This window comes from Anguilla rostrata, chromosome 10, assembly GCF_018555375.3.
Source record: "Anguilla rostrata isolate EN2019 chromosome 10, ASM1855537v3, whole genome shotgun sequence".
In the NCBI taxonomy this organism is placed as follows: domain Eukaryota; kingdom Metazoa; phylum Chordata; class Actinopteri; order Anguilliformes; family Anguillidae; genus Anguilla; species Anguilla rostrata.
The window spans coordinates 8585840-8598854 of NC_057942.1; the positions used below are offsets into that span (position 1 = coordinate 8585840).

The 13015-nt window shown below is 50.1% G+C and overlaps 1 protein-coding gene across 2 annotated transcripts in view; it reads left to right on the plus strand.

Annotated features, from left to right (window-relative positions):
* The window catches only part of grk5l (G protein-coupled receptor kinase 5 like), a 41999-nt gene that overhangs the window by 18428 nt on the left and 10556 nt on the right, over positions 1-13015 (plus strand). For both annotated transcript variants that reach the window (XM_064353851.1, XM_064353852.1), the window contains exons 2-3: positions 8075-8170; positions 9180-9292. In XM_064353851.1, coding sequence (XP_064209921.1) covers positions 8075-8170; positions 9180-9292 — 209 coding nt within the window. The remainder of the gene's footprint in view (positions 1-8074; positions 8171-9179; positions 9293-13015) is intronic.

Sequence of the window (13015 nt, forward strand, 5' to 3'; positions counted from 1 at the left end):
TCGCACACAGCTAGCTACGCACACGACAGTCATCCGCACCCCCCCACGCACACGCATTCACGGCGCACAGACGGGGCACTGTCCCCCAGGGCGGGAGCGGGGGTCCCGTCGTCCCCCAGCCCTTCGGCCCGGGTCTCCAGGCTTTGTTGACCTCAGCCCGGGAAAAGCTGGTATTCTTGGACCGGGTCCTGCAGCAGTTTGTTACCACCAACAATTAAATGTGCTGACATGCCAAGGGGTTTGCCAAGCGGTTACGAATGCTGCCCCCTGTGCTAAGTGGACAAGCTTTTTATTACCCCCCCCCCTGCCCCTGCAGACTTTGTCCCCTTATTCTGTGATGCTGCTTTGACTGCTGAAGTAAAGTTCACTGGCGCAGTTTTTCTTTCGATTGTGTGTGTGTGTGGGGGGAGCATATTAGCTGGCGACAGCTCAGAAAATGTATGGGACGCTGACTTTTAAGGGGAAGCGCGGGGGAAACTCTGGGGTTCTTTGTTTATGCCTATCCGTTATGGCATTTCTGAGAATTATAGCGTTTAATTTGCAAGCCTCCTGTAGGCCTCGAGGGTCTCCTGAGGGGGACTCTCCTAGGTTCCCACCGTCGAGAAGTGAAGTCTGTTGTGAAGTGAAGGTTGACGCTCATACACGTCTATGAAATGGGTTTTTTAAATGTTACAAACCGGCATTTAAGCACTGGAGGAGACGTTGTTTTTAACAAGTAGTATGTGCTTAGATTTCTTTTGGTTAAGGCTCACACTTTTAAAAGCCTGGAATGTGCCCCCTGTGGTTGACGGGATCAGTTTTAGAAAATAACTTAAGGTCTTTTGTTCATATCCCAAATTCCACCTGTGTTTCAACAACCAGGTAGGGCAATGGACACTAAGCCGCAACAACAGTAACTACAACGAAGAAACCTTAAGAAAGCCCAGCCGAACACATGGCGATATAAAAAAGACAAATGGGCTTTTATTATGAAGGAGACAACAGGGGGTTACTTATCCCAGCAATGTAAATCACTCTATAATTATATATACACAGCACAGTGCAGGTCTCTTCTGCCCATTTTCTCAAATATGCGCTGTACTTTCAAAGGTTTTAATTACAGTTGAATATAAGAGAAAGTGGAAAATAGAAAAAAGATTGGAACCAAATTTGTATGTCTTTACTGAACACACGTATTCCTGTGCCCCCACTATAAATGCCACTGGATAAAAAATAACCACACAATCTTATCTTTTGTTGTCAATGGTTTTGTGGGGTTGAACTTTTTTTTCCCTTTTACTCTTCAAGTGCTGATCAAACGTGTAGTCACCAAACCGTAAGAGCAAGTGCGTTTACAGCTACTGTATCTTTCAGTTTCACTTTAACATAGTGGATCTTTTCTTTTTGCCCACAGTGTGCATCCATTCAGCAGGAGAGCATTCTGGGGTGTATTCTCCTGGCTGTCCTTCAAGGTTTAGAGCACCTCTGGTGAGGCAGGAAGCAGACCTGGGTCAAATACGTATTTGTTTTGGATTCAAATACTTTTCTGTGTTCTGTTGATCTTGCCTGGTCTAATTGAGCCTGCCAATATGACCAGAAGGCGGGGTTTGCACTTTTTTGAGAGTATTTAATTGGTTCCAATACACCAGACAAGATCAGTGAAGTGTAGAAATGTATTTGAATCCGAAACAAATACGTATTTGACCCAGGTCTGGCATGAAGATAACGGGTGCATCAAATGGTGTGAAATGGACTGAGGCGTAGATGATACACGTCACTGCTGCTGAAATCTTGTCTAGCCCTACAGGTTTGAAGTTAATGTTAGTTTGATGGAGCGCAAAATTTACCCAGGATTTAAATTTGAGAGAAAAGTGAGGAGTACCGCTCACTTTTTAGCGTGCTAGCACGGAGAGGAAAAGCCTTGAGAGAACTTGAGAGAATGCCATTGGCCGGCAGAAGGGTTCTGTGGTGATGATTCAGGCGTTTATAAATCCTGAAGAGTATTTTCCATATGAATTGGCCTTATTCTCTGTGCTTTTTTATCGCCCTTTGGCACTTTCACCGTAAGTCTGTCACATGAAATTTACCGAGCAGTCACATACAAAGACAAGACAAAGCAGACTAAAGCATTAAACAATTATCAAAGGATTTCCCGTGGTATTAATGTGGCAAATCTAATAGTTTTAATTCTTTATGGGGGGAGGATAGGGGGAGGGCCTGTGGTACTCGTGCGTTCACGCATATTTTTCTTCCTGCCAGTTCTGCAAATTCACTTCCATTTATCTCATCCTGTTGAGCACTGCTGAGGAACGCTTTGCTGGGACGCTAGTGTTTGTTTGGAGATCGTTCGTTTCCTGGTTTCCCGGTGGTCTGGTCCCGCTGATGCTCAGCAGCGTAAAGAGCCGGTCCATCCAGTGGTTCCAATTAGCCTAAGCGTGATCTCAGCCTGATCGGATTTAAAACGCAGGTGAAGCCTCAGCTGCTTCCCGACCCCCAGGATCCTGGGTGGAGTTGAACATCTGGAATCAGTCGTCAGATCTTTGTGAGTGGGCAGCACTTATAATACGGGAGAGCGGGCTACAGGCACAGCCGTGACACCCTGGCTAATTCTCCCCATTCACAAAGAATGTAATGTGGTTTTAGCAGCAACTGATAGGCCTGTGATTCATGTGTTCTTGGGGGGGAAGGGAGGGGGGGGTCTCATATCTGACTACATAGATACTGATGCTGTAGCAGGCAGAGTGGGCATCCATCCCAAAACAACATAGCCCCGCCATTCCCAAAAACCCATTGGTGCTGGAGGAGTGGTGGGGGCCAGAGTCCACAGCTGCATTTCCAATTTACCCATGAACCCCCACTGGCTGGATGTCATTTCCCAGGAAGAGTCTTGGGGCCAGCGCCTGTTCACTCTGGGAAGCCGGTCCAGTTTAAACATCGGCTATCAGATGAATAAACAGTGTGCGCAAATTGCCTCCGACCCGGGCTATTGTTTCATAACTTGGCCTAGTGACAGTACGAGGGGAACAGGGAGGCCCCCGTGCAGACGAACCGGAGAATGTCCCCTCGCAAGCGCGCACTGGAACACACATGCTTACCAAAACACTGGCGTACACGCACACACACACACACACACACACACACACTATTGAGCTAACCGCCCTTTGTAAACTCTGCCTGGCCTTTCTGTAATACAGGTTAACCTGTCTACTGTGCCTGTACTCTCAGTCCTGTGCCCTTATACCTATATCCTACGTTCCCCTCAATTTAGAAAATTAAATTTTAGTTGAATTTTCATCGCTTTAAAAGTTATCTAGGGCTGCTGTCCTGAAGCTCTTAGCAGTGCACTGATATACGTAGGGATGTCTAATTGGGGCTTGAAATTAATTAGAGAAGTTCTATAAAAAGTAACTCATTCTTGAACATGAAATTGCTTTACTGGACATATGATATCACGCGCCCGCTCGGATAATTGCCCTTGTTAAGCAGATTTTTAATTGCTCGGTGTGTCAAGGCAGACATCTTCTCTGGGATTTATTTTCTCGCAGCTCTGGCTGTCTGCAGGCCATTGGCTGTGTATTTGAGCCAGCACAGGAACTCAGTGCATGGCTGTGTACTTGAGCCAGCACAGGAACTCAGTGCATGGCTGTGTATTTGAGCCAGCACAGGAACTCAGTGCATGGCTGTGTATTTGAGCCAGCACAGGAACTCGGTGCATGACTGTGTATTTGAGCCAGCACAGGAACTCTGTGCATGGCTGTGTATTTGAGCCAGCACAGGAACTCTGTGCATGGCTGTGTATTTGAGCCAGCACAGGAACTCAGTGCATAGAGCATGATCGCTGTGGCTCTGGGTGACATCACAGTCACTTTGTACATGTTTTTTTTAACAGTCTATGGAATGGAACAGGTGTGTGGTGAGGTATGGCATGGGATGCGGGTCTCACATCTGGTGAGTGAGTCTGCAATGGGAACTGGACTCAGACCTGAGTCTGTGTATCTGAATTAGGCTCAGCTCGATGGCCACATGCTCGAACGTGAAAGTGAAGCAATTTGCCCAGCCTCACTCTGGGAAGCATGAGAGGAGGGAAATCGCGTCTTACAGCTCAGCTTCGCCGTCTGATTTATCCCCCCGTACGGAGCCATGCAGCCAAGAGGCCGTCCAATGGGAGGGCCTCTCACTGGACTCGTTAATTCCACCTGCTCCCCCTTCTCCCCACTCACTCACAAGCCCTGCCCAATCCCACCTGTGGAGCCCTGTTCCCTGTCCAAACCGGCCCCCCGGGAGGACGGGGCCGGGGCCGGGGCCTGTTAAAAAGAGGTCCGGTATGACCTCACCGTGCGGGAGGGGCCGTGACGCACGGCCTCGCACACCGGCTCCCAAACGCGGCTCTGCTGCAGCGAGCTGATTTATATCCTGCCGGCCTGAACACGATGCGGATTTATCAGACCATCCGTCTTGCGAATGTGAAGGTCACGCTCAACATCTGTGCTGGCCTTTGCCGGGCCCGGAGAAGGCCGGTTATGTAACATCCTCGTAATCTGTCGCTCCGCTTCCCCTGTCAATCACGCCGCTCCTCGAAACGGCTTACGACGCGCACGCTCTGAATACGGCATCCAACTGAGGGACGTCTGCTCAAACGATCGCTGTTGCGGTTTTAATTGAGTCGGACCGTGATACCGGAATAACACAAAGACTGTGGATCTGATGGAAGCAAAGACATACAAATAATCTAGCTGTGGAAGCGCTTCCCCCGTATGCTGTGTTCAGAAGGGCCCTTGTACCTGCTTTTTACTCAAGAGATGTTTTCATTTGCAGGCTTTACTTCTAACGACATTAATCCTATCGGGCTGGGCGGAGACCGGTTTAAAATGCAAATGAGTTCGGTTTGTCTTTGATGTTTTAATCCTGGAAAGGTCAACAGCAAGGTTGCCCAGGGCAAGCAGCGCTACATTTTGTCGGAGCTGTCGGTCTGATGCAGTAGACTTCCTCCTTGTTCGTAATGTGTAGCTGACTCTCTCCCCCTTCACTTTAGTTTTTCTGCGCTCTTTATAGTTTGTCATGGAAAGAATAATAAATGTTTGTGAAAGGGGGGGGAACAGACGGAGGGCAGTGGTGTGAGCCGAGCAGTGGTGTGTGAGCGGCGATGTGTGTGTGTGTGTGCGCAGAGCGGCAGTGTGTGAGCGGTATGTGTGTGTGTGAGCAGCGGCATGCGTGTGCGTGAAGTGGCAGTGTGTGAGTGGCGGTGTGTGTGCGCAGAGTGGCGGTGTGTGTGTGAGCGGCGGTGTGTTAGCGGACCGGCAGTGTGTGTGCGCGCGGTGGTGTGTGTGTGTGTGTGTGTGTGTGTGTGTGTGCGCGCGGTGGTGTGTGTGAGCTGTGGTGTGTGTGTGTGTGTGTGCGCAGATTGGCGGTGTGTGTGAGCTGTGGTGTGTGTGTATATGCGCAGTCGCAGTCAGAGGCCGGCGGGAGACCCGCTCTGCAGTGCAGGTGCGCAGTAACCCGAGCAGGACGGCCGCCCTGCCTGCGCAGCGAGGACGCGACCCGCCATTCCTCCGCCATTCCTCCGCGGACACTCGCGGCACGGCAACCCTCAGCCGCCCGAGCGCCCCGCTCGACAACGCGCCGCTCCGTTTCCTTCCTCGGACGTTTGTTTCAGGAGGAGGAGGAGGAGGGAGAGGCAGAGAGGGGTGGGGGGGAAGATGGTGGCCCGGAGATTAAATCCAACCCTGGTGGCCAAAAGAGATCAGATAGCCCTATATAAAAAAATCACTGACATGACTTTTTCCTAATCTCTGCTCGTCTTGAGCGAAACGGCGAACGCGCTGTGGTTGCTGCTCGAGGATGCCCCCGTTCCTGCCCGCTTGCCCCATCAGACGCACCTCGTGACGTAAACACTGAAGACCGCTGCTCTTCGACAAATGCGATTATTTTTGCACATTGTGAGTACAAAAGCATTGGCATTCGGGGCTGGCGCACGAACAGGACTTTTTGGTCAGCGTCTGCCCCCAGAGTAAAATCTGCGGCAGCAGTTCCTTGTAAAAGGCTGTGAAACCTGCTGAAGTTGAGTCAGGGCCGAATGGCATGACGTACTTCTGAATTCTTGGGTTATTACTTTAAGATGTTCGTATCCTCCCTCACGCAAATGAAGGGGAAAAAAAAGCAAACCCTCAATTTGAAATTCACCCCTTTGAGAAACCGGGGCGGAAACTGTTTTTTTTTTTAATGCCGGTCTCCGATCTTGACCGCCTTTAATCAGGTGTCGCCAGGGACCATGGAACTGGCTGGATCTTTAACGTAAAAAAAACCCTCTGATTTTTAGCCAAAAGGAAACGAACGGCGAGCAGAGTTCGCCTCGCTCCAGCTCCGGTGGTTTTAATCTTGCGCGAGCTTCGCTGGAAACACGTGCGGCATTATTCACAGCGATGGAATCCAAGCTGGCGCGGCCCCGCGTTCGATGGGAAATCTCGGAATATGTCACAAATTCCCATTCCTAGCGGTGTCGACCCAAGTCCCATGAGCTTTACTTAGAAGGGGGGGGGGGGGGGGGGGGGGGGTGTGTGGGGGGATTCAAAGAGGAAGTCAAATGTGATGAATTATGCATACGCACCGGGACCATGATTTCATGTTTTAGCCGCGAAGCTGCGAGCCCACACACCGCACGCACTTCGCAGCAAACGGACGTTCGTTGCTGAGAGCGCACGCAACGAGGCTGCCATTGAAACCAGTTCCTCCCAGTAGTACAATAACAGCTGAACAGGCCTCCTCTGACACAAGGAAAGACCTCGCTCTCAGGGCCAGGTCAGGCAAGGAGAACAGCCACTGCTTTCTTAGGCAGCGCGTCTGATCATGGGTTTCCTCGAGGTGATCATCTCATCATTCTGAGGTTATTCTTTTTATATCATTTAAAAAAAATATATGTTTTGTTTTGCAGCCTGCTCGTAAAGCCGACTGTTTGATGTTTGGGGAGGACGATCGAATGCTTGCTGTGCACTCTGGGATACCTACTGCCCACCTTGTAAGGAAAAGCAGTTTTAGTTGTACTTAGTTGTCAAACATTAAATGGCACCATAACCAGGTTATGTAGAGCGCCCAGACGTCAGATTGCCGGGGGGTGGGAAGGTTTGCAGCTCAGTAACAGAGGCTGGCCTGGGGCCAGAGTGTGGATGGATGGGGCGTTTCCACAGGGGAGAGGGGACAAGCGAGGGGAAGACCCTGAAACATGCACCGTCAGCATCAGGCACCTTCATGGCTATGTCATTTCACCCTGACTTACAGTCATTGAGGCCAGACAGGTAAAATTCATTTTCTAGACATAACAACGTGTCCTGTATGAAGTCCGGAGCCATTTCTGTTTGAAGCGTTGGGCTTTGGGCCTTGGCATATGGACTCAAGTGTTAATATGAAGTCTGCACTGCCTGTGCTGTGTGAGAGACCTTGCACTGTACAGCATTAACACTTCCTGGAGTCCTCTAGTGGTATTGTGGCTAAATGCACTGTAAGGAACCCATGAATCAATGAGACGTCTCCATTGTTAATTATAGACCGTGGACATTAGACAGCTCTAACTGTACTGTTGCTAACTGTTGAATAATTCATCTCGAAAGTCATCCATGTAAGTTGGCTTGGAGATGGAACTATGCAAATGGGCGGACTTATCTTTGGCCAAATATGTTTTTTTTTTTTTTTTTTCCCAAACTAAAAATAAAGTCTGGTTTGTTGGCAGTTGAACAGCGTTGTATGAAAGGGGGGAAGAGCAGTTATGAAGCGGCGCGCGGCCGTTTCGTTCGCTAACGTTCCCAGCCGAGCTTTCTGAGCTTTTTCTCTCACAGTGTGAGGCTCATTCATTTCCCTGCTCAGTCCAGGACTCGGCTTAGGTCACCATTTAATGGATTTTTTTTTTTTTTCAGCGACGGGAGTGAGTCAGAGCTGAAATGTCGGCCGCGGGACTGTGAGAAACAGACGGGGGGGTGGGGGGTGGGGGGCCGTGGACGCGGTGGTGTTTACTGTATGATGCGCCTGGAGGGACTGGCTTCACTGACATGTCTTTTAATTATTTTTTTTTCTTCTCCCCCACCCCCTGCCCCCCCCCCCCCCAAAGGTGGAGGAGGGAAGCGGAAAGGAAGGAGCAAGAAATGGAAAGACATCCTCCGGTTTCCCCACATCAGCCAGTGCGCGGAGCAGGGGAACAGCATCGGTGAGCCCTCCTCCTCCCCACGTCTCGCAGCACGCAGCACGCGCCGCGCCGCGCGCTAGCCTTCCGTGGGAGCAGCCGCCCCTCTGCTCCTTTTCACCGAGCGGTTCATCACTTATTCATCGCTCGTCATTTTCTATTCATGAACCCAAAGTGCAAACTTTATTAAAAAGGTATTATAATATTGATGTGTTTTAAAGAAGAAGAAAAAAAAGGTAAAACGCCACCTTGAGCTCGTGCGGTTTTCTCCTGCGGTCAATCTGTTTATTGTACCACTTCCAGAGAAGGCCAGGACCTGGTGTGTGTGTGTGTGTGTGTGTGTGTGTGTCTGCGTGTGTGTGTGCGTGTGTACATGCCTGTTCATGGGGCTCATATCCTCCTGAAAAAAGTATTTAAATTCTTTTGACATAATACAAGTGTCTTGGATGTCAAAAATGAAATTAAATGGTGAGAAATTAAATAAAATAAAAAATTTGCCATATAAATATCTTAAAACATAGAACTCATTTTATTTTCATTGAATGTCCCTTGTAGTGTAGGTTTCAGCCTAGCAGAATACATGGTTCTTGAGAGTAAGACCAGTGACTCATTCCCTACAGGGGATAAAAAATGAATTGGCAGGTCTTAGGAGGATATGTGTTCCCTGACGGTATGGTGAGTGTTTGCATTATTCCCTGCCAGCCTGCCTCTTGTGCTGTTTATTTTACAATCCCCTGTGACTTCAAGTGGCCAAGTGAGCGGGCGTATAAATGTCAGCGCAAAAAATGACGACATCCATGACAAGCTTGTTTTCAGGGATAAGTGAAGGGGGCGGGGGCTGGGGCTGGGGCTGGGGGCGGGGGCGGGGGGGAGGGTCGTCTAACGACACTTAGCGACGGCACTAATCAGATGCGAACGATGTGCGGACAGCTTGTGCTGAGTGAGCGGTAGGGCGTGTGGTGAGAGGTGCCGGTGCTGACGTGCGCGCGCGTGTGTGTGTGTGTGTGTGTGTGTGTGCCGGACTGTGTTACAGAGAGGGACTACATCAGCCTGTGCGAGCGCCAGCCAATCGGGAGACAGCTGTTCCGCCTCTTCTGCGAGACCAGGCCGCAGTTCCTGCGATGCATACACCTGCTGGATGCCATGGTACTGTCAGAGCAGGGGAAACCCCTCAGCATGCTAATTACACACACACGCGCTCACACGCGTGCAAGAACACACACACACAAACACACACACACACGCATGCACGCACACACACACACAAACACACACACACACACGCATGCACACACACTCACACGCGTGCAAGAACACACACACACAAACACACACACACGCACGCACTGACACACACACACACGCACGCACTCACACACAGATATGCGCAAACACACAGGCACACACAGACCACACTTCCTCAAAATGACCTTTGCCCCTTAACTGTGAGAACATGTCATTCCGCATGTATTTGCCAACAGCAAGCAGTAGCCCACACCAGCTCGCCAAAACCCTGAGCAAACTGTCAGGTATAAATTACAACCTGATTCTCAACCGCGCCTTTTCCTCTGAACACAATGCCGACTGCGGCACTGCGTCCTTATGGTAGAGTGATCTTCGTTCCTGGTTCAGCGAGGCCACAGGGTCTGCTGCTTTTAGCTGTTACTCTGCACTTAGTCGATCAGTTAAAGCAGTGGATTACAGTTAACTCAACTGACCTGGGTTCTTGGGTCTGAAGTGGTTGCTGATATTAAGGTGTAAACAAAAACCAGCAGACCCTGCAGCCTGTCAGGCCCAGGACTGAAGATCACTGTGCCATAAGGACACACAAGTGATCAGCTTCCACACCTGGAAGTCGCCTAAACATCGGTGTAGAAACGGGCGTTGTAGTTCAAAGTTAAATGACATTACAGTGACTGGCCTCGGGGGCCAAATTTGAGTAGCCTCGTCCAAGGGTTTATACTGGATTTTTTCTCATTACCTAACTTTCAATTGTTGTTCAATATCCCACAGAAGACACAAATGTGTGAGGAGCTGCCATCGCCACAAAACCACAGCCAATATTGGAGCGCGCATTCGAACAGATCGTTGACTCTCCTCCGAATCGCCCCTTCATCTGACCCACGTCTAGACAGAATGCCTCCCACATGACACATATTAATCTTTAAAGTAAATCCGAAAATATCTGAGGAGGCGTGCGGCCGGAGTGAAAGAAGCTATTGTCTCCCCCCCGCGGCCCGCCTTTCAGAGCGCGCGACCACCGGATCTAAAAACGTACGCGGCCGCCGACGCAAAGTTATAAAAGCCGGCGCTCAGACCAACGTCATCCCTAAAGAGAAAGGAACCAGTCTTACCATTACTTTCTAATACGAATACGACTTACTAGCGAAAAGAAAAGGGAGGGGAAGGAGTGAAGTGATTTTTGTTTGTTTTAAAAACGCCACACTTCGTGACAGAACGCGGGGTCTGAATGCTTCGTGTAGCAGTGAGCTGCTGCTCGGCTGCGTTCGCGCACGGAGCTTCGGTGACGCTAAGCTCGCCGCGGGTCGCCTCAAACGGGCGAGGAAAGACCGCAGGAGGGAGGGAGGGGAAAGAAAGACAAAAACGTGCGTGGATGAAAGGCGAAAGGAAAGGAGAGAAGGAAGAGGAGAAGCACGAGCAAGCCGAGTAAGTGAATGAGAGAGGGAGAAAAGGCTGCATGACTAAGAGGAAGAGAGAGAAGACGACGGTGTGAGAGACTGATAGTGTATGAACAAGAGTGTGTGTGAGAGAGAGGGAAAGACGAAGAGCAACAAGTTCTCTTGTCATGCAAATATGGTATATTTGAATTGGCGGTGGAGAGGTGGAGGGGGGGGGTGTAGAGAGAGAGAGGGAAAATAAAGAGCGTAAGAGGAATGTGCCTGGGGGGGGTTCCTGAGCGGTGCTCTGACGTCAGTGCGGAGCGGGACGGCGATTGTTGGAGCGCGGCGCTGGCAGCCGGCATTGTGTAACCGAGGCTTCCTGAAAGGGTGGGATAATGGCGCTGGAATGAGCCGCCCGATTGTTATCTGCCCCGCCGGGGGGGGGGGGCGGGGGAGCGCCCCCCCAGGAGAAGACGAAAGGGAAGAGGAAACGCCCCTCTGGCCTTTTGGCGGGCCCCCGACTGCGGGGGATCAGCCCAGACGCCTCTCGTCTTTCGGAGAGCCAGAAGGACAGATCTAATCGCGCGCTCCCGCTCGCGCTCGGCAGCCGCCTTTCCTCCGCGCTACGCGCGCTCAGCGCTCGGCTCGGCGGGGACAGCGCTCGGCGGCCAGAGCGGCGTGACGTCCTTTCTCTTTTTTAAAACGACTTGTTTTGATTTGATCAGAGGATAACGCAAAAAGTCACACGATGGGCGGGTGACACGAAGGGAAATTTCGTAGATTTTGTTTCCTCGGCACAAACGTCGGCGGCGTGTCCTTGACTGCCCCAAAAGGGTGAGGGTTCGAGACTGCCACAAAATCCTGGCCCTTTTCCCCCCTTTATGTAAGAGTCATTCTTCTGAACAGACACACAGCTGCAGTACCAAAGCCAAAAGTGAACGTACCTTTCAACGATTTAGATTTCTTTGCTCGTATAAACTAAAGTGAAATAGCATGATTCATTAATTAATCAATATTAACTCATTATAAAGGTAAACAGTTTACTGCACTCCAGTTTCCTTAACCTGTTAACAATTAACCCCTTAAGGAGTAAGATCACAAATAGAATGTTATTAACTGATTAGAATGTTCTTAATTGAACATTCTAATGCTGATGTAACAATCGCTACTGGTAATTGAAAGCAACGGACTGACTTAAAATTCCAAAAAACCTAATCTTCAAAGGGTTAAACATTTTTTTTTTTTTTTTACAAATGGTGCTTTTATCATGGGAATAGTCTGAGCATATAGGACCATCTGTATTCCAGAGGGTTCCGGCTGACAGAATTTGAAGAGCATGTGTGTGAGCGTGTGTGTGTGGGGGGAGGGGAGGGGGGGGGCGGGGGCGAGAATGGAAACCCAGAGTGGCCCCCCCGTGACGCCGGCGGTATCCTGTGACGTGGCGGGGACCGGGATTCCGCGCGATGCAGCACTCCAGGACCTCCAGGAATCCCGCGCTGTTGACAGGGCCGTTGCCGGGCAACGCGGCGTCACGCGGCGAGGTCTTTCCAGTGCGGCCAGTGGGGTCAGGGGGAGGGGGGGGGGGGAGGAGGGGGCAGGTGGCCCGGCGGAGGAACCTGCGTAATGGCACCTCGGCGGGGGCTCGTGACTCACAGGGGGCCGGGGGGGGGTGGGGGAGGGGGGGGAGGGGCACCGTGTGTAAATCACCACCACGCTGCACTGATCAGCTGACACACAGGCCCTCAGGTTATCTTCAGATCACCACTATCAGACATGTTCTCTGGTGTAATACCAACACAAGGTCCACAGAGAAGTAGACTGCTATGACAGACCTATGTCATCTAATCATTTCAAATACTGTAACCTTTTAGACGACAGTACTCCTTCATATAACTGACAAATTTAAAAGAAACTCTACATTTACACAAATCACAAAATTCTTCTCACGTGTTATTCTATGATTTGGTTACTTACACGTTTGGTATACAATTCAGGAATTTCAGGTGCCGTTTCATTTTTTTTATCTTACCAGCATCAAAATATTTTTTTTTCAAATTTGACGCAGACCTGTGCATTCACATTGTTCCCGTGTGAACAAATCTTGATGCAGCACGATCATCACGTCATTTATCCGTTCGTTCTAAACGAAAGTTTAAAAGGGTAACTATGCAGCGAGAGCTTCCAGAAGTATAATCTCATCGCGTTCGAATTCCAAAAACCGTCTGTTTTTATCGCCTGCGTTCTGAGA